General features: G+C 38.1%; 1 protein-coding gene across 38 annotated transcripts in view; it reads left to right on the top strand.

Moving 5' to 3' along the window:
* TCF4 (transcription factor 4) overlaps window positions 1–19,793 on the top strand; it is a 366,024-nt gene extending 346,231 nt beyond the window's left edge. For 26 of the 38 annotated variants that reach the window (XM_021930149.2, XM_021930143.2, XM_021930146.2 and 23 more), the window contains 5 exons: window positions 8,552–8,687; window positions 10,546–10,708; window positions 14,128–14,357; window positions 14,845–14,985; window positions 15,191–19,793. In XM_021930149.2, coding sequence (XP_021785841.1) covers window positions 8,552–8,687; window positions 10,546–10,708; window positions 14,128–14,357; window positions 14,845–14,981 — 666 coding nt within the window. In that variant the 3' untranslated portion in view covers window positions 14,982–14,985; window positions 15,191–19,793. The remainder of the gene's footprint in view (window positions 1–8,551; window positions 8,688–10,545; window positions 10,709–14,127; window positions 14,358–14,844; window positions 14,986–15,190) is intronic. The other 12 variants (XM_021930171.2, XM_021930148.2, XM_021930140.2 and 9 more) reach the window with 3 other exon arrangements.
* Window positions 19,794–21,997: the final 2,204 nt, after the last annotated feature.

Here is a 21,997-nt window from a genome sequence, read left to right as displayed (position 1 = left end):
GATGTAAAATGAAATTTTCACTTAAGGTTGGGATGTTATTTAATTGTGTTAAGCATCAGCTCTTAAAAAATACATTTGGATAAGCTGTATCAAAATTCTACCCATCTACTCAAAACCTGCCTAAAATACCATGTTCTTCTTCAAGTAGTCCCTGGTTTCCCAAATGGGTATGACTTCATCATTTTTTAAAACCCTACATGACCTTGTACTCTTTTATGACATTCATCGTATTTTGCCTTGTATAGTAATTATATTATCCCACCATTAAAATTTCAGTGTCTGGGCCAGGCGCAGTGGTTCACGCCTATAATCCCAGCACTTTGGGAGGCCGAGGTGGGAGGATCACAAGTTCAGGAGTTCGAGACCAACCTGGCCAACATGGTGAAACCCCGCCTCTACTAAAAATACAAAAATTAGCTGGGCGTGATGGTACATGCCTGTAATCCCAGCTACTGGGGAGGCTGAGGCAGGAGAATCTCTTGAACCCAGGAGGCGGAGGTTGCAGTGAGCCAAGATCATGCCACTGCACTCCTTTCTGGGTGACAAAGCAAGACTCCATCTTAAAAAAGAAAAAAAGAAAAATCAGTGCCTGCAAAGTTATAGACATGTCTGTCTTTTATTATTTTTCCCTGCAAATGCCCATGTAGTGTCTTGCATATAGTACACTTTCATAAGGTGCTTGTCAAATTAAGTGAAATGTTTATTATTTGATAGAAACATGCTAAATGTATATTTGACAATATCAAAGGCCTTAGATTTCAGACATAGTCTCACAGATCCATAAAATGTGTGTCATAATTTACTAAGCATCTAATTGCACATTGTACTATTGCACTCCTGTGCAGTGACCTGTGCAGTTCCTGTCCTTGAGATGGGATGCTCACAAATGGAGACAAGTATAGGCTTCACGAATGGCAGCAAAACAAACTTATTGAAGTTTATGCCCTGCACCATTCAGCAATGACCTTGAATGTGTTTTAAGGGTGGTGTCTGTAATGCATAGTGAGCTCAATGAGGTGACGAGAAAGTAGAGATTTCTGGAGAACCACTCAGCCCAGAAGGGTCAGAGAGTAAGGGGATCTGTGGAGCTTTAATAAAAGAGAAGCAGTTGGTGAGTTGGGAAAAAAACCAGCCCAGCAGACAGAGCAGGGAGGGCTTTGCTCAAGCCTTAGTGATGTGGGCATCAACCCAGCAGATGAGAGGCCATGCGTAGGTAATTGAACATTAATAGTGAGGAATATAAAAATAGGAGGGAACTGCATTGGTCCTAGGAGTCTAGGTGAAGGATGCATTGGCACAAGGTGGACCTCTTAGACTGAATCCATGCAGCAGGCAAGAGCCAGGCTGAAGCCTTAATATTGCAAGGGATCAACTGATGGAGAGAGAATATTGCATTTAAAAGATGAGTATTTAGAAAGTGATGGGGAAGAAATGATTCATTAGTTTAGGTGAACTTCTTTACACTTCTGCTCTCTTTCCAAATATATTACAATAAGCATGTGTTACTTAAATAACAAGAAAAGCATTTAAAAAATAAAGGCCAGTTGGTAATGGTAAATCCCTAGGGATCCTTAGGTATGGGTCACCTGGACTGGCTAAAAAGTGTGTGGAGGTGAGCAGCATGACTGCACTCTCACAGGTATGCTTGCACTTCAGGCATTCAGAATTCCAAGTGTAAATCAAGTGTCCAGTTGTCTTTTCCTTTAAACAGAAGCTGTTTACACATAATTGCTAGACTTCTCCATACTCTCTGTGCTAGATATGTTTGGTTCACTAGGATGGATTAACTTTAGTTCCATACCACCTACTTACTAGCCTGCTACGTGGAGCAAGGAAGACATAGAGGAATGGGCTCTGTTAATCTCCTGCCACTGTCCCCCTAGGTGAGCTCCATCCAGTTATGGTTTCCACTATAGGAAAATGATGTTGAGAATTGAGGGTGTGGGGTGGAGACACAGAAAAGATAAATGAAACAGTTTTAATAGATGGAACGTATGAGTTACTACAAGAAAGATGAACTGAGGTCGGCTCACATCCATTTGCATTTCTTGAACTGTATCACCGAATCATTCATTTAACCATTTTGGTGAACATCCAGGGGAGTTTCAGCCCAGCTGATCGCATGATAGGCAAGCACTGCCAAGGTCAGGATCATTTAGCTCATGTTTAAATCCTCTTGAAAATTATTTTATTATCTGGAGAATAAATACTAAATAAATCTCCAAGAATTACACAATAAGGAATTACCTTACATTTCATACAGAACATAAGTGAAGCTATGATGTTTCTGGAAAACAATGTAGGTGTTCTCAAGACAGTTATGAAATCTTCTCCCAACAAACATGTTAAGAATCAAATAAAAATCCAAACAAAAGAATTGAATCCAGATCTGCTGTAAATGAAAAGTCTCTTAAAGGTTTAATCACGTGTACTAAAGAAAAACAATCTGATAATTTTTTAAACTGAGAAATATGGAAATTATGTTTGTGGTTGGAGTGTCCCAGATGTGAGCTCTTTCTCCCACAACAGGTGGTTATTAGAGGTAGGTCTTGTTTCCTGCAGAGCCTCTGTGCCTCTAGTGTTGTTCCTCACAGTATCTGTCTACTGCTGCCATTCCATGAATTTCCAAGTTCCCATCTGTGAGCCATTAAAGAAGTTTGCATGGCCGCCTCCCACCTCTTTAAAAGATGCACTTTTGTACTAAATGGTGTTTTGCACTTTTGAGAAAATAAGTTTGCTTTCCTCTAATATGACAGAGGTCTGGCCAGATAATTGTAACTGAAATCTAGTACTCTACAACTGTCATGTATAATTGATATTTCATGGGGAGATTACAGTTCAGACACCAAAACTGTTTTCTGTATCAATGGGTTTCTAATTACAGTGAAAACACATCAGCTTTTCTTTTGTGTTAATGGAAAAACAAGAGCGAAAAGTAACAGTAAGTCACAGTTACCAGGACTTCTGTCTTTGTCCCATTTTGTTGTTCTTCTTTCTAAAAACAAACAAACAAAAAAACCTATGTCCAAAATTGGAAACCAGATGTCATTAACAGCAAACTTTAATTTTGATGTACCAAAATGTTTATAATAGTATATCCAGTTTTGTGTCGTTATCACTTGGTCTAGAAACTGTGACAAGTTTCCTAAAGTTCCCATTCTATACTCTTTTAGAAGGATTATGGTAGAATAGAAGTGACTGGGGTCTGAAAGCCTGTTTTGAAGCAGTTATCTCTGGAGATAACATTAACTAGGATTGAATAACTGCCAAATGAAATTTAATACATTTTCCCATCCATGAAATAGGCCTCTTAAATACAACAGAATAATTACTTTCACAATACTCCCTGGAAACAAAGAGAGCAAAAATATTGAATGTCTTTTTTGTTTGTGGTGTTTGTTGTTAGCTAGAGGATAAGGACAAGGATATTTACCACAATGCTGAATGCATCTCCATATAAAAACAGCCTTGCCAACAACCACCTAATTTGAATCTGCATGTCTTTTAAATCTGTTTATGTTGGAGGGATCGTGGCAAATATTAAATTTTATAATTTAGTTAGACATCTTGGCCTTGGCCTGAGTTAATGAACTATGATTTCCCCCCTACAATAAAGAAAATGGAAATGATTTTCCTATATCTGTATATGTATATATATATATGTATGTCATATGCTTGTACCTAGGTGTGTATGTGCATGTATGGACATACACACACACACACACACACACGTGCACTGTTTTAAAACAAAAGCTCTGGGAAATAAACCCCTCTTGCCCCCTAACTCTGCTCCCCTCTCCTATATAATTGTTCAGTGTTGTAAGTTTTCTGAGTTCAAAATCTGTTTTAGATCTCTAACTAAACATCTAAAGTTAGATCTTAAGTCACTTCACCATTCTTGACCTTAGCTTTCTTTGTAAAATGAAGAGTCTGACCTAACTGATATATAACGAAGGTCCTCTGAGCCCTTGATGTCTAAGTTCTATGATTTAAAAGTGCTTCTATCAGTTTATCAAGCCCTTTCTTGGAAACTAAGGTTATTTAAAATTATATGGTGCTTACATGATTCAAAATAATTATTGCATATCTAATGACAATTATATCCAATGACAAATTCACACAGGAGAATTTAAATAGATGTGTTGGAATTTGAGTATAATTTGACCTAATATACAGTGTAACTCAGATATTTACACCTACACGTACCAGCCAAAATGTGGATGGGACAGGCCAAGCTGGCTGTGTTTGGACTACATGATCTTGTCTCCCCTTCCTCCTTTGTAGCTCTCTGGACCAGGAAAATGTCTGTCATTAAGGTGGCCCATTCATAGTATGACCTATGTCTGCTTCAAAGTGAGCTGGGCCATCCAATGATCTTGGCATTCTAAGCTTAGAAATACGAAGACAAAGAGGAAATCAGCAGCAGGTACAGAACCAGAAGGAATGCACCATGAGGTATCATGAAGAATGAGTCCAATATGTCCTCATGAGAGAGCAGAAGCCGAAGAGAAGCAGTGGTGCCCCCAGAGAGAGGAGAGAGGCTGACTAGCCCAGCAAAGGCAAGGAGTGTCATTCGGTTCCCAAGAGCTCTCTGAGTCTAAAACCTAAGCTACAGAAAACTCTTTATGATAAATCTCCTTTTATTTGAACAATCTCAAATAGGTTTCTCTTCCTTACTATTAAAACTGCCCCACTAAATTGATCAGTGTACAAAAATCCGCCCAAGAATCATTATGAGTTCCACAAAAACCAGGACCACATCTGAGTTATTTCTCATTCTGTCCCCAGTGTCTCACAAAGTGACAGGCATGGGCTAGATTAGAAAATGCTTGTTGAATGCATGCTCTGATCAATCAATGAATAATCATTGAATAATTTTTAAATTTCACTTCTTTTAGCATAGCTATCACTAAAACTGCATTATACATGACTATGAAAAGATTCACATTTACAATGAGTATTAATTAACTTTTCATAAGCTGGCTTTTAACTTTAGACTACTGTTATCTCTATGAAAAGGTTATCAAAATAGGGCTTTAACGAAGTACAGATTTTCTAAAAATAGGGACCAAATGTCATTCTTAGAATTGATTTGCAGGAATCTCCTTTTTCCTAGTCACATTGTGACGTATTGAAGTTCAGAATGCCAAGATCATTGGATGGCCCAGCTCAATTTGAAGCAGACATGGGTCATCCTATGAATGGGCCACCTTAATGCCAGTGGACAATCCCTGACCCTTGTATATACAGAGAACAGTGTGGGTTTCTCCATCTATTTCTGTGTTATTCTAGTGATGGATTTGTGCTGACCATCCACCGTGTTTCTTCCCTTGTCTCTCATGTGACCAGAAATAATGTTTCTGAAAGAGAAGTAAACAGGGTTAGAACATGCCATCTGTGGCCAAGGAAACAAGCAAAGCCAAGCCAATTCTTCAAATTGGAATACCATTCCACAGCCAAGGGCAATGGAATTGATCCCATCCTGGAGATCAAGCTCATTATTACATGGCTCTGGACCTATCCGAGGTCATTCATATGACCTGGAATAGACACAGTTACAAGGGAAGTCTTAAAACATCATGACAAATTAGCTGGGTGTGGTGGTGGGCACCTGTAATTCCAGTTATTTGGGAGGCTAAGGCAGGAGAATCGCTTGAACCTGGGAGGCAGAGGCTCCAGCCTGGACGACAGAGCGAGACTGTCTCAAAAAAAAAAAAAAAAAAAAAAAAATTAAATTTTAAAAAACAAAAGCATCAGAACAACTTTGTCTCTATCATTCTTTATGGAAAATGATTGATATTGAGATGATCTAACATGATCTATAGAAAATAGATGGAGTTAGGTAACATATGGGCCTAAAATCCAAACAAAAATGTAGTTGGAACAACTATATCCTCAAATATATTTGTAATATTTAAGAGTTTACAGTCATTGTATAGAAGAAAGATTTAAAATTAAATGGATTTTAACAAAACAGAGACAAAGATCATCGTAAGTGAAGATAGCCTGAGTTTTGAGGGTTCTTGAACTACACAGGCTATTCTTTCTATATAACATGCAAGTATTTTCGGTCAAAACACACGATTCTGTCTGCAGTTATTATGTACCTGTTATATACCAGTTGTCATGTATGATTCCGTGGGTTCTCTTTTCCTCTTTTAAGAACTTACCTCAATGTGATCTAGAAGAAAAAAATGTCAAGATCAATAACTGAATATATTTTAAGTAAAAAGCAAAACATTAACCTTAAGATATGTCATAGATGCTTGCAAATAAGTCTTGAGAGGGTTAATGATTCTGAAATAGGAGTATACTTCTCCTCTATGCTCAAATCTGTGGTTACTTTCAGTGATTTTGACTTAGAGTCATCCTTTGTGGAAATTCAAGAAATTACATCCATTGGGAACATAAATAAATACGAATCAGCACAAAGAATTATTTAGATATTGATTGACAGACATAAAGAGCCACCATTTTATCAAGGCCTGTAAAAATTCATGCTTACAAGTTGACATCTTAGATTGAAAGGATAATCATTGATTGAATCCATTTTCTAATGCATGAATATAAAAACAGCAAATCAACACCTCAATGGAAAATAGCTATCACTCTTCTGAATAAAAATTAAAATATATAGGAGAGTCAGTTACAAATGGTTGCAGGAGCAGGTGGGCGTGGTCTGCCTGCAGACTGAAGCAGACTTCAGTCACGGAGAAAAGGAGTGGTGTGGCAGGCAACAGGGTTGAATATGTTTTTTTTGAAAAAAGGTCTGTACTTAATGCCATAGAGCTCTAGGATCAGTGAGTGAAATCTATAAAGAGGCCAATTTGTGGTAAAAATGGAATGGGCTGCTTTGGGAGATACCAGTCTCAGTACATTTGAAGCACCCCATAGAGGCCACATAACCACCATTCAGAAAGTTCTGTATTGCGACACAGGCACCGGGCAGCAGTGCTGGACTTCCCACCTCTCTCTGCTGAAACACTTATTGATACTTCCTGATGCTCATAAGCCTCAAGTCTTTTCCTATTCTTGCTGTATTTTGAATCCAAACAATATGATTTATGATTTATGTGATCCTTTCCACCCAAAATTTAAAAAAAATATTTTGGAGTGCATATATACACACACACACACACACACACACACCACACGCACGTACACATGAATATAAAAATGGCATATTTCAGGATCACTTACTTAAATATATTTTCAGTAAAAAGCAAAATATTGTAGGCGATACTTACAATACATACCTGCCTTTAAATAGCATGTGTTTATTAGGTCCTGTGAATTTGATTGTTGTTGGTTCAGATTCTTATTATTGATGCATTCTTTGGAAATACCCTTTTAAAATATTTTGGTAACAAAAGAGTGAAGATTCTCCTTTCTGGTTTCATATTTTTGACTGGAAAAAAATAAACCTGATTCATAGCAGTATAAATGTATGGTTAATTTTTTGTGTTTTAGACTCACCGTCCTGTGTAAATGCTTACTTAACCATAGGCTAAGAAAATACTTGGAAATAGAAAAGAAAATGTGAACTACTCATTGTCCTCTTAGTTTATAAATGCTTAATGTTTTTGCTTGAAGGCATATGCTATAAAGTAGGCAGTTGCTGTCTCAGTGCCGCAAGTTCAGTGTCTCTGGACCCTAGAGTAGATAGCAGTAGTTAATAAAAAGCTCAGCAGTATTTTTTTAATCAAGTAATCATGCTGTACTCTATAATTTTATTTTTGGAAGCATCGAGAGTATTTACAATATGGTGTCTTTCTAGGATCAGAATAGTGAGGGAAAAAATGGAAAAATGTCCAAACATCCTTGCATGGCAATGATGGCATTACTGGTGTGTTTAATAAAACCTTTATTGGTACATTTTCCGGTGTGGTGGCATTGGCAGAAACCATCCCCCTTTGGATTTGAAACTCAGCAGCTGATGAAATACAGTAAACATTAATTTGGAATGGGCTGCCAGTTTTGGAAAGCCAGGTGACATTTTATTATATTTGTACCAAGCAGAGGCTGTGTCCCATACCGCTGTAGCTTCCGCTGTCAGAGGCTTAGCTGGCATTATGGAAAAAAAAAATGGCAGGCCTGAGAATCTTATCCCCTGAAATGAAAGTCGAATGCCAAATTGAAATTCCTGTAGGATTTCCGATAGCAATGGGGGAATTGAGAAGCCCACAATTAAGCATATGGGCATTAAGATAATTGTCAGATCTGTTGGCGGACATGATAGAAGACAGATGGGTACGAATCAGTGCGCTCCACTGCAGCACCCTGGGAGACAATTTGACGTTTTACCTGCCTGAGCTACTCTGCCATATTTGTCACTGAATGTACAGCACGGCGTCTTACTGAGTGTTAAGTGTTTTCGCCGGGAACTATAGGTGCATGTGCGGTCCTTCAGCGCCCTCTAGTGAAATGAGTTTGGGAGTATGGTTTTTGAAAAGCCAGCCTGCTTTTCAAAAAAAGGTCCTCGTGGCCTCTGGAAATAGCAGTCACACCTCTGGTTCCTGCTCACCTCTCTGGTTCCTCTCGCCCCTTTCAGGTGGGGACCCATCGTGAAGATGGTGTCGCCCTGAGAGGCAGCCATTCTCTTCTGCCAAACCAGGTTCCAGTCCCACAGCTTCCTGTCCAGTCTGCGACTTCCCCTGACCTGAACCCACCCCAGGACCCTTACAGAGGTAGGTTGGCCTCACCAGGGCACTTCTGACCTCACTTTCACAATAGGCCCAGTATTGATACCCAGCCTCTTGGTGTTCATCCCTCAAGAAGCACTGGCAGAAACCCAAGAATCAAATTGGGCACAAAAATGGTAAGGAAATGGGAAAGTATTTAGAACTTCACCCGCTAATCATGTTTCTCCAGAGACTGTTTTCCTCAAACATCCTCTGAAATCCTGGTCCTATATCAGCCAGGAATGAGGCCACAGACTGACGAGAGGAAATTTTATTTTAGCTATTTCCACATTTTTCTCATTCAGGTCCTCTAATGTGGTTAGTTGTGGCCTGAAAATGATATTTCCAAATGAATAGGAAGGAAGGAAATTGTTGTTGTTGTTTCAGATGGAAGGAAATATAGGTGCATTTTAAAAATGGAGCTTGGTTGCAGTTGCATGATTTTCGCTCTTGAGTCATCTAGCCCTCTAATGATTGCCTCATAGCAGTGACTGTGAGTAGCTTTTCATGACCCCAGGAAGTTGGGCTGCTATTGGCCAGCTGACTAGGAGGCACTTAGATAACATCTTCTAGTCCCTTCACGTTTAATATAAAAATGATAACATTGCCACAGGAATACATGTGGGCATTTTTTCAACTGTTCAACATTGTACAGATCTGAGTGTCAATTTTATGTATGAGTATGTCTGCCCATTTTATATGAATAGTATGATTTTATGGACTTTTTTGAGACAGAGCTTCACTCTGTTGCCCAGGCTGGAGTGCAGTGGTGCGATCTCACTGCAACCTCCACCTCCCAGGTTCAAGCAGTTCTGCCTCAGCCTCCCAGGTAGTTTGGATTACAGACATGCATCACCATGCCCGGCTATTTTTCATATTTTTAGTAGAGACAGTGTTTCACCATGTTGGCCAGGCTGGTCTTGAACTCCTGACCTCAAGTGATATATGTGCCTCAGCCTCCCAAAGTGCTGGGATTACAGGCATGAGCCACTGCACCTGGCCAGGACCTTTCTTATCAAGAGCCTTTGGGTTTTGTCCTCTTTGTCCGAAATCTGTACTTCTCAGACTGCACATAAGCACAACCTGAGGATCTTGTTAAAATGCAGATTCTGCTTCAGTAGGTCTGGGATTGTCCATTTCTAATGGGCTCACAGGTGATGAGGCCACATGGACCAAAGTTTGAGTGGCAAGGTTCTAGAATACACAGATTACAAATAAGGGGGAATACTTGACAGATACAGTTCTACCTTTAAAAAATTTATTACATTAGGATCGTGTTTTAAAATGCAGTGTGACTTGGAAAGTTGAGCAATGATAAAGCTAGAAATTTCTAAAATGAGTAGCAAACTGCCTTCCATATGTACCATTTTAAAATGCTGATTACTCCTTGAGAATAAGAGAAGCCTAATTTCAGAATATCATTAGGGTACCTATTGAAGTCTTGACTGCACATATTTAGCATACTCCCTGGGAATTATATTTTAAGGACATTTTCCTATTAAATCATTGCATATGGAAGAAACTCAATATAATAGCTGATATTTACTTGGGTTCTTAATCAGAACATTGGCTGTGTGATTTTCATGATTATGATTTTCATTGCAATTAAGTTGATGTTTTGTAGACAGTGAAATTACCATCTACTCCAAAAGATTGCAAAATAGAATTTAACCTTAGAGCCAATGCAGAGAAAACTTGTTTCTGCAGGTGCATTTTTTGAAACTTCAACAGATAGCAGGAAAAAAAAAAAGTGACAGAAGGATCACAGTTCAGCGGTATGAATTGTCTGCTGGCAGCCTTGCAATCTGGTGTGCAGGCAGTGAGATGTTGGTGTACGTATCACCTGATTCCTCTTTTTCTGTAGGCATGCCACCAGGACTACAGGGGCAGAGTGTCTCCTCTGGCAGCTCTGAGATCAAATCCGACGACGAGGGCGATGAGAACCTGCAAGACACGAAATCTTCGGAGGACAAGAAATTAGATGACGACAAGAAGGATATCAAATCAATTACTAGGTCAAGATCTAGGTAACAGTATATAATACTGTCGCTTCATTTAATTCCTTTATTGGACTTTGATGAAGTGAACAGAACGGGAAGAAACTATTCAGTTTTTTCCTGGCAGGTAGATTTACAGCTGAAAAGAAAATTAAAGGCCTACTCTAGAAGTACTAAAAGTATCGTTTAAGATACCTGTACTCTAGTGGAGCCTAAAATGTTTTGGCATTTATGAATCTGGACCCAATGCTAATGACACACAGTGAAAACAATTTGTATCTGATTCAAGTACAGTTTATTTTTAAAACTATACTTATTCTACAAATTTGGTCAGAAATGTTGTGTCTATAATATTTCTAAAAAGAGATTGTAGCCGTGTTAAAAACTCAATTGATGTATGTGCCAACTATAACTCTTTTCTTACCTCTAAAGTGAGAAAATACTGATTTCCTAGATTTATCCTAAACATGCAGATGTGTATGAGTAATACCTAAATTGCTAATGGTTTTTCCTCCTGGACACTCTTTTCTGCAGAAAACACAACTGCAGGAAAATAGCTTCTGTCTGGTTTTCTTAAATATCTGCTATCTTTAAATTCGAATCTATATCTCCTTGAACTTGAATCTGGTAATCAGATGGTGTTTGAATACCAGCACCCATGTAGTTTACCTCAGTTCCCTTGGGTTGTTTTTATTCACAAATTCAACCAAGTGTCCTAAGACTACAACTTTCCATCTAAAGGCTGTGGTTCTCAAGGTTCTATTTGGAATCTTTTGTGAATTAAGAACATGCTGCCTCTTCACGTTACCTTCGTAATTACTTATATGAATTCCATGTTCTGCCAGAAGTTTAAAAATGCCAAATGCTTCTAGATAACCCCTTTCCTTCCTCATCGTTTTCTGATTCTTGGCCACTTTGGCAAGAAATCCCAAGGAGGGAATTTCATACCTTTAATAACTTCTGTGTTAGACCAGTCAGTTCTTGATAATTTAACTTACTGTGGCCAAACTTATGCATGTTAATGGACCCTTTGATGTTTCAGAACAACATTTTCACTCGCTGTTGAGAACCTTCTTATTTAAAAAGGTCACTCTTATGACATTTACTTCTGTATGCCTCCAAAACTGTATTACAAGGCAGTGCCTTTCAAATCTAGGCAGTTTTATTTGCATAACCAGTTTATTTATAAGTGAATAACCAATTCTAATTGGTTATTGGCCTGAAAACATTTGGAAGAAAAGTTCCCATTTTCCAGTCTCCTTTGTGTAAGGTGTGGCACATGTTGGATGTATAAAAATATCACCCAAATGCTTAGCTTCCGGACAGGCCTGGCAGAGACTGTTTTCTTTTGCTTTTTACAGCCTATTTGCATAGTAGAATATAGGAGTGAATTAATTGTTACTTGATTTCCTTGGCATTGGCAGCAGTCGGGGATGAGGGCAGAGGAGGGATCGGTAGAAGGCAGAGAAAGAGGGCCTTTTCCAGTGGATTCAGTTGAGTTGCCTGTTTACCATACACACCTGTGGCAGACAGTGCCTTCTGGGAAGGCACTTATGCTATGGAGAGAGAGGAGCCTGGTCTTACAGCGTCCTTCTGTGGTGTCATCCTCCTTGCCCCTAACTTTTCTCCTTCACCCAAGTGTTCTTGACTCGTGCATCATCTTTATGTGCAACGTGTACTTGCAACCCAGGAATACCACTCTCACTTTTGATTGATTGGAGCTTCTCAAGTGTAATTGGTCCTTATTGCCACTTGGAAGTTACCCAGAGATTCTCCAAAATGGAAGACCAGAGTCATAAATTTTAAACCAGCATTCATTAAGTATACATTGAATCGACTAGATAATTTCCCACATCTTCCAACTCCAAAATGTTGTGATTAATCATCTTTATTCTGTGAACATTTCTGATGTGTGAAATTACCCTGTAGGTTGTTAGTCACTTCCATGGAGTTTCTTGTGATGGGAAGTCTACTGATGTTCAGTGAAGTTTGTTTCATTTTTTGTATCTCTCATAAGCCCCCCGAAAATCCTCACTTACGTTTATTCATAATAGTCATTCGGAGCTTTGTAGCACATGCCGTTCTGCCTTCTTGAGACAAGACATCGTGCACATCTCTCTTTTTCACATGATAGCTCTTGGAATATTGGAGCCGTGCTGCCATGAAGGTTTCCTCATGTGATCTGCTTTCCAGGTGGCTCATCATCCTCTTTGCCTTCCATTGGGAAGTTTCTAATTTGTCACTGTGACACCCAGAAACGGACAGAACCAATCTTTTCTCTTCAGACTATTCTGGGCCTAGCCATGTCTTTGTTATGAATTATGGAATATTTTCATTTTCACAATCAGAAATTAGCATTTGGCTTTTTTTTTTTGTTTTTTTTTTTGTTTGGTAAGAGACAGAGTCTGGCTCTGTTGCCCAGGCTGGAGTGCAGTGGCCTTATCACAGCTCACTACAGCCTCCACCTACTAGATTCAAGTGAGCCTCCCACCTCAGCCTCCTGAATAGCTGAGACTACGGGTGTGCATCGCTGTGCCCAGCTAATTTTTTTTATTTTTTATAGAGAAGAGGTCTCACTGTATTGTCCAGGCTGGGATTATAGGCATGAGCCACTGCACCCAGCTTTCTGGCTTCATTTTTGACTCACAATGAGGTCATGATCATTCATAAGCTGTAGGTGTTTGGTTTTTTTAATCGTTTTGCATGGCTGATATCAATTCAGGTTTCCCAAACTTGTTCTGGGGATCATAAACATCTATAAGATTAAAGAGCATGGAAGTCATGTTTTCCTAACCTTTTATTTCATACATAGAGAAAATGAGAATTACATAGTGGGTTGACCAGGCCTTCAAAGCAAGGTAATGGGGATACCTGGATAAAAGCCTCACTGTCTTCACTCCCACTGCTCTGGTGTCTTACATATGGGCCTTTCTTCTTACTCCTGTTAAGCTGCCTTGTGTTTTTTTGACCTATCAAAATCATTTTTCAATTACTTGTTTCCCCTAGGTTTCAGATGTCACGGTATGAAAGGTTTTCTCTATATTAAAAAAATGAAGTATAAACATAAAGTCTTTCTGAAGCATGGTTATGCAGCATATGCTAAGCGTAAGTTGGTGAACGCCTGCTTTTCAGAGTGTAACACCATTGAATAAAAAAAGCTTTGTTTCTCCTTTCTGCCCCCCTGTATCAGTATGGGCACACTCCGCACTCTAACTTTAATCTACGTCACTCTCACCTGTTTGGTTTGGGTTTAATGTCTGTGAGAAAACCAAGTATCTTGTGTATTGTGAACTGTCACAGCCAAGTTGCAAGGTCCAGTGGATATAAAAATTCTGCCAAAGACATGGCATAAGATGGAAAAGTTCCCTGAAAACTCTGGAAGAAAACAATGTAGACACCTTCTTTTTCCCCACACCATTAGAAAATGTTGCATCCCTTTTGTCCCACAGCAATAATGACGATGAGGACCTGACACCGGAGCAGAAGGCGGAGCGTGAGAAGGAGCGGAGAATGGCCAACAACGCCCGAGAGCGCCTGCGGGTCCGTGACATCAACGAGGCTTTCAAAGAGCTCGGCCGCATGGTGCAGCTCCACCTCAAGAGTGACAAGCCCCAGACCAAGCTCCTGATCCTCCACCAGGCGGTGGCGGTCATCCTCAGTCTGGAGCAGCAAGTCCGAGGTCAGTGCAGGCCAGCCTCCTTGCAGAACTCATGAGGAGCTTGTGGCAGGCACAAGCTGAGATGGGCATGCCAGCCTTGAGCAGTGGCAGACAGTAGACCTTCAAGCGTCATTCCAAAGAATTGCTTCCATTGCAGACTGTGTCTAAATCCTTAAGTAAGGCAGCATCCCTTTCTCCTGTAATTAAGTTGTAGGATTCTTATAACTAAGATTATATTGCAACTTTCCCTATATCCTTTCAGTAATTGGAGCTTAGTTTATTTGCTTTACCAACCTTTGCTTACTGTAAAGTGGCTGTACACACTCATATGCAGTTCAGCTTTTACTAGTGACTGACCAAATGGATTGCCACAGTACGTAGTAACTGTTCCTTTTGTTCTGTAATATAAACACTGAGAAAAAGGTCAGACACGCAAGAAGAGTGCATTGCTGCCCTCTGCCAGAAGCCTCAGCATTAAACAAAGGTCCTGTGCTTTAATCCTCCATAGAAAGGAATCTGAATCCGAAAGCTGCATGTCTGAAAAGAAGGGAGGAAGAGAAGGTGTCCTCAGAGCCTCCCCCACTCTCCTTGGCCGGCCCACACCCTGGAATGGGAGACGCATCGAATCACATGGGACAGATGTAAAAGGGCAAGTTTGTTTTCAACATTTCTGAAACCGATCATTTGTAACTGTCACCAGTGTATCAGCTATAAAAGTGAATTTTACCCAAATTGACAGATACTTTCTTTCATGGAAAAAGAATTAAAAAAAAAAAAAAAAAAAAAAAGAAGCAGCACACTCCCTCTGTTACAAATATATTAATGAATTTTTTTTCTCTTTTTTCCTTTCTCAGGTCCAAGTTGCCACATTGCTTCATTAAAACAAGAGACCACTTCCTTAACAGCTGTATTATCTTAAACCCACATAAACACTTCTCCTTAACCCCCTTTTTTGTAATATAAGACAAGTCTGAGTAGTTATGAATCGCAGACGCAAGAGGTTTCAGCATTCCCAATTATCAAAAAACAGAAAAACAAAAAAAAGAAAGAAAAAAGTGCAACTTGAGGGACGACTTTCTTTAACATATCATTCAGAATGTGCAAAGCAGTATGTACAGGCTGAGACACAGCCCAGAGACTGAACGGCAATCTTTCCACACTGTGGAACAATGCATTTGTGCCTAAACTTCTTTTGGAAAAAAAAAAATATAATTAATTTGTAAGTCTGAAAAAAAATATTTAATTTAAAAAAAAAATTGTAAACTTGCAATAATGAAAAAGTGTACTTCTGAAGAAAACTACATGAACGTTTTTGTTGGTATTCAAGTCAGCTAGTGTTTATAATTACTGGATATTGAATTAGGGGAAGCTCGGCTGCCCTAGTAACAAAACCAGCAAACGTCCTGATGACAACGAAGTGATGACATTAGCCATTCCTTAGGGTAGGAGGAACAGATGGATCTTATAGACCTATGACAAATATATATATAAATATATATATAAATATATATTAAAAATTTAGTGACTATGGTAAGCTTTTGTTCATTTGTTTCAGACTTTTTTCTCCTGTAAAAAAATAGTACTGATTAACTTTTTTAAAAGAAAGATTTTACTGTAAATACGGATTTTTTTTTTTTTTTGTCTTATTTCTGTCCCTTTCCCTGGTTTGTTATCGTAACCTGTAGTGCCAACTCTGCTTCCAGAGGGGTAGTGCAGGATGAAATGCTGACCCTGATGTTGCTTCTCATTCATAAATAAGTAGAAAGTTGTTTCTCCAGTCTTTTGGGAACACAGGACTTAAAAGTCACATCATGTGTAGATATTACAAGCAGCATTACCAAGACATGGCAAAAAGAGTTTGTCTGAATTGTAATGTTGCATTTGTGACCCTATTCTGGGATTTTCAGAGGTACAAGGTTAGAATGCTACAATGTTACCACTGTGCCTTCCAATGTTTATATCATCGGAAACATAACATAATCAAAGTGGCTGTGATTTAACAAAATGATTAAAGTGTTACCTACCTGTGTAGCCGAAGTAGTGTGCAGTGAGGCGTTTCTGAATACATGGTCAGATTTTTGGAAAAAAACAAAAACAAAAAAAACAAGTAAAGTTCAAAAACCGTCAAATGAGAAAATTGCAAGTAGTGTGACAGAGCTGATTGATTTTGTTGCTTTCTTGATTTTTTTTTTCAAAATGGGTTTACTAAAATGTAGATGACTTAACTGCCTCCTCCTTCATCTGAAAAATGCCAATATTCAATCATCATGCAGCATTATAACAAGCCTTATAAGTCCTAAAGCATTAAGTTGCACTTTTTTGAGGAGGGGTAGTGCAGTATTTCTCTGGCCAGTATGAATGAAGTTTATACTTACCATATTTGATAGAAACATAGATCAAGCTATGGCACAGCGACTCATCAGATAGCTAGCTTTGACGTCTGGGCACAATTGAACCAACTTCCATCGTGAATCTTTATAATGATTGACTTTGGTGTATAGTGCAGTAAACAAATAGTGCTCCTAGTTAAGTATTTGTCAGCATCCTTTTGTCTCTAACTCGTTTCTATTTTTACAGCCACACAATTCTTGGCATGTATTAAGAAAAAAAAAATCCCTGTTCAAGTAGTTTTTCCACCTATCAGCACTGAGTAAATGCCATAAATCCATTGAAATGGTCTAAATGTTCCATCTGTTCTCCTGTTTTGCCAGTTATATAGTAATGAAATACATTTGTAAATTTTATGCAACAAATGGCAAACGTATCATTATTTTGAAATTGTGTATGTAAAAGTTATATTTTTACATGTAGACTCTTGTTATTATGTGTTTTAATACATTGTATCAGTTTTTGTTTTTTTTTAACTGTGTGGTTTAAAAAGAAGTCTCATTTAAATGAAATAGTGAGCTACAAGAATCAGAATTTTATGTTCATTTCTGAAAATGTAAGAACAAATAAGATAGTTACCACAAACCCATAAACATTTTGATTAGCTGTGTGTGTGTTGAAAAACTGTAAATATGTTCAGTAGCGATAAAACTAAAATAACTTTGATTTGTTGATAAGTTCCTAAAATGTGGAGGTGGATTAAAACCTTAGGAGAATAGCAGAAATCAAACTTCATGAAAAGTTATTTTGGGACTTTCCTGTGAAATGTATGAACAAAGAGGCTCAGAGAAGGGCATGGAAGACAATAATGTATACTCTCCCCTCCTCCCTGAATAATGAAAACCATGTGTACTTTGTTCCCTCCGTATGTTAAAGATTTCCTTTTAGTGGTACATTCTGCACTCATTCTGTATAGTCTACCAAGGCGGGTATCCCTAGGAACAATATTATATAGGAAGCAGGTATACTCTGATCACATTCAGGATACGTGTACAGAAGAAAATATGGTGTTTACTCTTTAGGGAACTGGAAACACTCCCTGCATTGATGTACATTTTAAGAATGGCACTTTTGATACATGTTATCATAAAGGTGCTTAATAGAGCTGAATTAAAGTTTTTCAAATCTGTAAACAAAGCAAAAAAGTAAATTGTAGTCCTTTGATTATTTTTTAAATTGGTGCTTTATATTTTGTTCTCACTCAGAGTAAAAGCTGCAATTTATTGTTCACCAGCTTTGATGTATTCATTACTCAGTAATGCAATACCTCTATTGTTGAATTCCCTTTGGAAATAACTGAAAATTCTAATGGCCACCGGAAGCTGCTCGCTAGGTTTTGCTTGGTGGAGAAACACAATCTGCACCTACCCATATTAATTGGGTTGTATCCCCATTGAAAAAGAAAAAAGGGAATGTGGCCTTTTTAGTGTGTTTTTTATTGTTGTTGTTTTGTAATTATCAAACCCAGGTAAGATATTGGTATCCTGCACTGGATTTTCAAATGAAATTCAGCGGAAGACAGTTAAGATTAAAGTACTATACAAACGTTTCAGAAGGGTCCATACTACACTCCATATGACAACACTTAGGCTGGGGATCTCTTTCAGAAACTCGGACTTTAAAAGCAACTTGGAACAGTTGATCCACCTCCACATTCAAGTAATTTATGAATATGCAGAATAGGGATCTGTTCATCTAGAAATTTTTACCATTTGTCTTCTGTGTAGCTGCAAGGAACACTAATGTTTATACAACTGTCAGTCCACCCAGTGGTGCAACTGGTTCTGATTCAGTCTTCCGATTCCTTTTTGTTTTTCACTTTTTCCTATTTCTGAGGTTTTTTGTTTTTGTTTTTGTTTTGTTTTGTTTTGTTTGTTTTTTGTGATCTTGATTTTGATGAGGGGTTGGGGAGTGGGGAGGGAGTCGAACCAAGACTTGGAGTTAAGAGGATTTTCATCTTTTGCATCCAACAGGCAGAATATGATCTGTGTCCAAAAGTGAACTTGAGTCAGGAATGAATCAATTTCAGCATAAACAAGCACAAAAATTTAGTCTGCTGGCTGACTGGAAGCAAAAAAGTCAAGATGGAATATGATGAATTCCAACACAATGGGGCACCAAGGCCTTTAGGCCTCTCTTTTTATTTTGCTTTGGTTTTGTTTGTTTTTCTTTAGAGACATGCTCTTTCTCATGGGACTTGAAGTGGACTCATCTTTGTGCAGTGCTGGTTTTGCCATACTCATTTCAAGTATTATAGACATATGTAATGGTGAAAATATATGAACTGTGGCCTTTTTCATTCTTGTTACTTGTGATGCAATTAAGTGAAGATAAGAAAAAAAAAAAAAAAAAAAAAGCAGAGATTTACCATGTATCAGTGCCTGGCTTTTTGTTATAAAGCTTTGTTTGTCTAGTGCTCTTTTGCTATAAAATAGACTGTAGTACACCCTAGTAGGAAAAAAAACTAAATTTAAAAATAAAAAATATATTTGGCTTATTTTTCGCAGGAGCAATCCTTTTATACCATGAATATTACAAAAAAAAATTGTCAGATTCTGAATATTTCTTCTTTGTAGATTTTTGGAATCATTATGAGTAAAAGTTTGTTACTTTATTTTACTATTTAAAAGATGTTATTTTACCATGTGTTACCAAGATGAAACTGTATGGGTAGCTTTTTTGTTTGTTTTTTGTTTTTTGTTTTTGTTTTTTTTTTAGTTGTAGGTCGCAGCGGGGAAATTTTTTGCGACTGTACACATAGCTGCAGCATTAAAAACTTAAAAAAATTGTTAAAAAAAAGAAAAAAAGGGAAAACATTTCAAAAAAAAAGATAAACAGTTACACCTTGTTTTCAATGTGTGGCTGAGTGCCTCGATTTTTTCATGTTTTTGGTGTATTTCTGATTTGTAGAAGTGTCCAAACAGGTTGTGTGCTGGAGTTCCTTCAAGACAAAAACAAACCCAGCTTGGTCAAGGCCATTACCTGTTTCCCATCTGTAGTTATTCGATGAAGTCATGTACATGACCGTTCTGTAGCAATAAATGTGCCATTTTTATAAACTGTTTCTGACACTTGTTTCATTTCATTTTGCATTGTCCATATAGCTATGATTCTCTTCTGTAAGTAAAACGCATCTATATTTCATTTTCCAAGTGTTGGAGGTATTGACAGCTTAACAAACAAAACATACAAAAAAAATCACAAAACAAATTGAAAAGCAAAGCACATGATTGATCAAGGAAGAGATGCCCTTAATGAAAATGGAACAGGATGCATGCAAAACAAAAAGAAAACTGTCTAGAGGATTAACTAATTGAAGGAATATAATTAATGTGTGTGTAACACTGAAGCTATGCATTTGAAGAGCTCTGAACTGCACCAATGTTTTCGGTTGTGCTGCAGGTTGCTAAGTCAAGTCAGCCTTAACCTTTTGCATCAGTTGGTCGGCTGTTTGGCAGAACAGTCTCAGCTAGATCTTTTCAGTCAAAAATCTAAGATGATTTATTTTGTATCGCTTTGTTAAAAGCTGAATATTGTTAACCACAGTTAATATTAACACTGTATTTATACTTTATCGAACTACACCCGCCCCACCACTTCTGGTTGCCTCTGTTGACTATTAATCCAGATGTAAACAACCAGATGTTTTTTCTAACTTGTACAAACTGACGTGTGTCAACTATTATGGAAGGAAAAAAAATGTACAGAATAAAATTATTCAGTGTTATGTACTGTAAGTTAATATTTTTGTAGGATGAACATCAATCTACTTTGCAAAATTTGGAGGCTATTTCAACATTGCACTGTAGAAATGTAATGTATGCAATGTAAAGGAAAGCCCGCGGTAGCTGAGCACTTCATAACAGAATGTTCTAATCAAGTACGTGGTATTTGGGGATGTCTCCAATATTGCTCTTGTATTCTTACTAATTGGGTTTAGTGACTAGTTGAAGGAAAATGTTATAATGCCATTTGGTTCACATGTGAAGTGCCCTCCATAGCCAAATGTTGGGGTGTTTTTTTTTTGTTTGTTTGTTTGTTTTGGTTTTTTTGGTTTTTGGTTGGACTATTTGCAGATATTTAAATTTTACGAAATTTCCAAAGATTTTGGTTGATAACCCCCTTTTACCTTCTAAATGACTTGAGATGTTCTTATGTTCTTACTGTGTGTTTTAAATATATATAAAAGAGCCACAAGCATTTAGTCTTTTAGTATTATATTTGATCATATAACTACTACTGAAAAAGGGAGGGGGGAATGTGCCTGGGCGCCCCTACATATCTCTTGTGTAGTGTCTATTAACATTGTTCTCTGTTAGAGAACCACATTAAAGGGTACATTAATCTTAGATTTTGGTGCATTTTCAAAGGGAAGTTAAATTGCTGGAGAACCTAAAGTATTACCCAGAAGTTAAGATCACAGTAATTTTAGAAATGAAGAAGGGAGGAGTATCCAAAGGGGCTGAAATAGGGAATCATTTTTAGCCTCATAATTCGGTCCATTCATCTGAAACCAAGTGAAATTTATATTCTCGGCTTCATTTGTAGAGCACCTTTCTCTTGAGGAACAGCCCAAGAAATTTCATGCTTAAGCCTCTTTAAGGGAGACATTGAAATCACACCAGGATCGCACATTTAAATTGCATTTGGGACGCTTCATGCTCTGCCAGCCAGAAGATCACTTGTTCCATAAGGCATTCTCATTCAAATGGGTTAAAAGTCCACATTCTCACTGGTCACAGCCTGTGTTGTAAAGAAGCATAGCCAGTCTTTAAAGGACTAGAAGGGCAAGAAGAGCCAGAGTCACTTTGGTATTCTTGAGAGATCATTTAAATTGGTAAGGTTGGATGAACAAAGGTGCCTCAAGTGAAAATCCACGTTTTCAGGAAAGGAAGACAATGCCACAGCTATGAGAAAGCAATAGTTACAAGCCAACGCGCATTGAGGTGCAGCCCTACAGAGTTGCTGGGTGCTGTGGGGTCAAAAAGTGAAATCAACCAGGCAGCCAGTATCTGGGTATTTGCAATGTTGGACGTTAAGATTACTGAATCTGAACCTAAATATAACAAGTATAGTTTAGGCTTTTTGTGATGGAGTGGTGTGTATGTAAAAGTGTTTCTTGCCATTTTTGAGTTTTGGACCCTTTGAAGGTGAATGAAACCACTCGATAGAGGGGAAAGAAGGGATATATGTATGAAACGTCACATTCAACTTTTTTTTTTTTTAAGAGATAGGTTCTCCATCTGCCAACCAGGCTGAAGTGCAGTGGCTGC

This window comes from Papio anubis, chromosome 19 (assembly GCF_008728515.1).
Source record: "Papio anubis isolate 15944 chromosome 19, Panubis1.0, whole genome shotgun sequence".
In the NCBI taxonomy this organism is placed as follows: Eukaryota; Metazoa; Chordata; class Mammalia; order Primates; family Cercopithecidae; genus Papio; species Papio anubis.
Note: the sequence above shows the minus strand (reverse complement) of the source record. Positions and strands in the feature narration are given on the sequence as shown.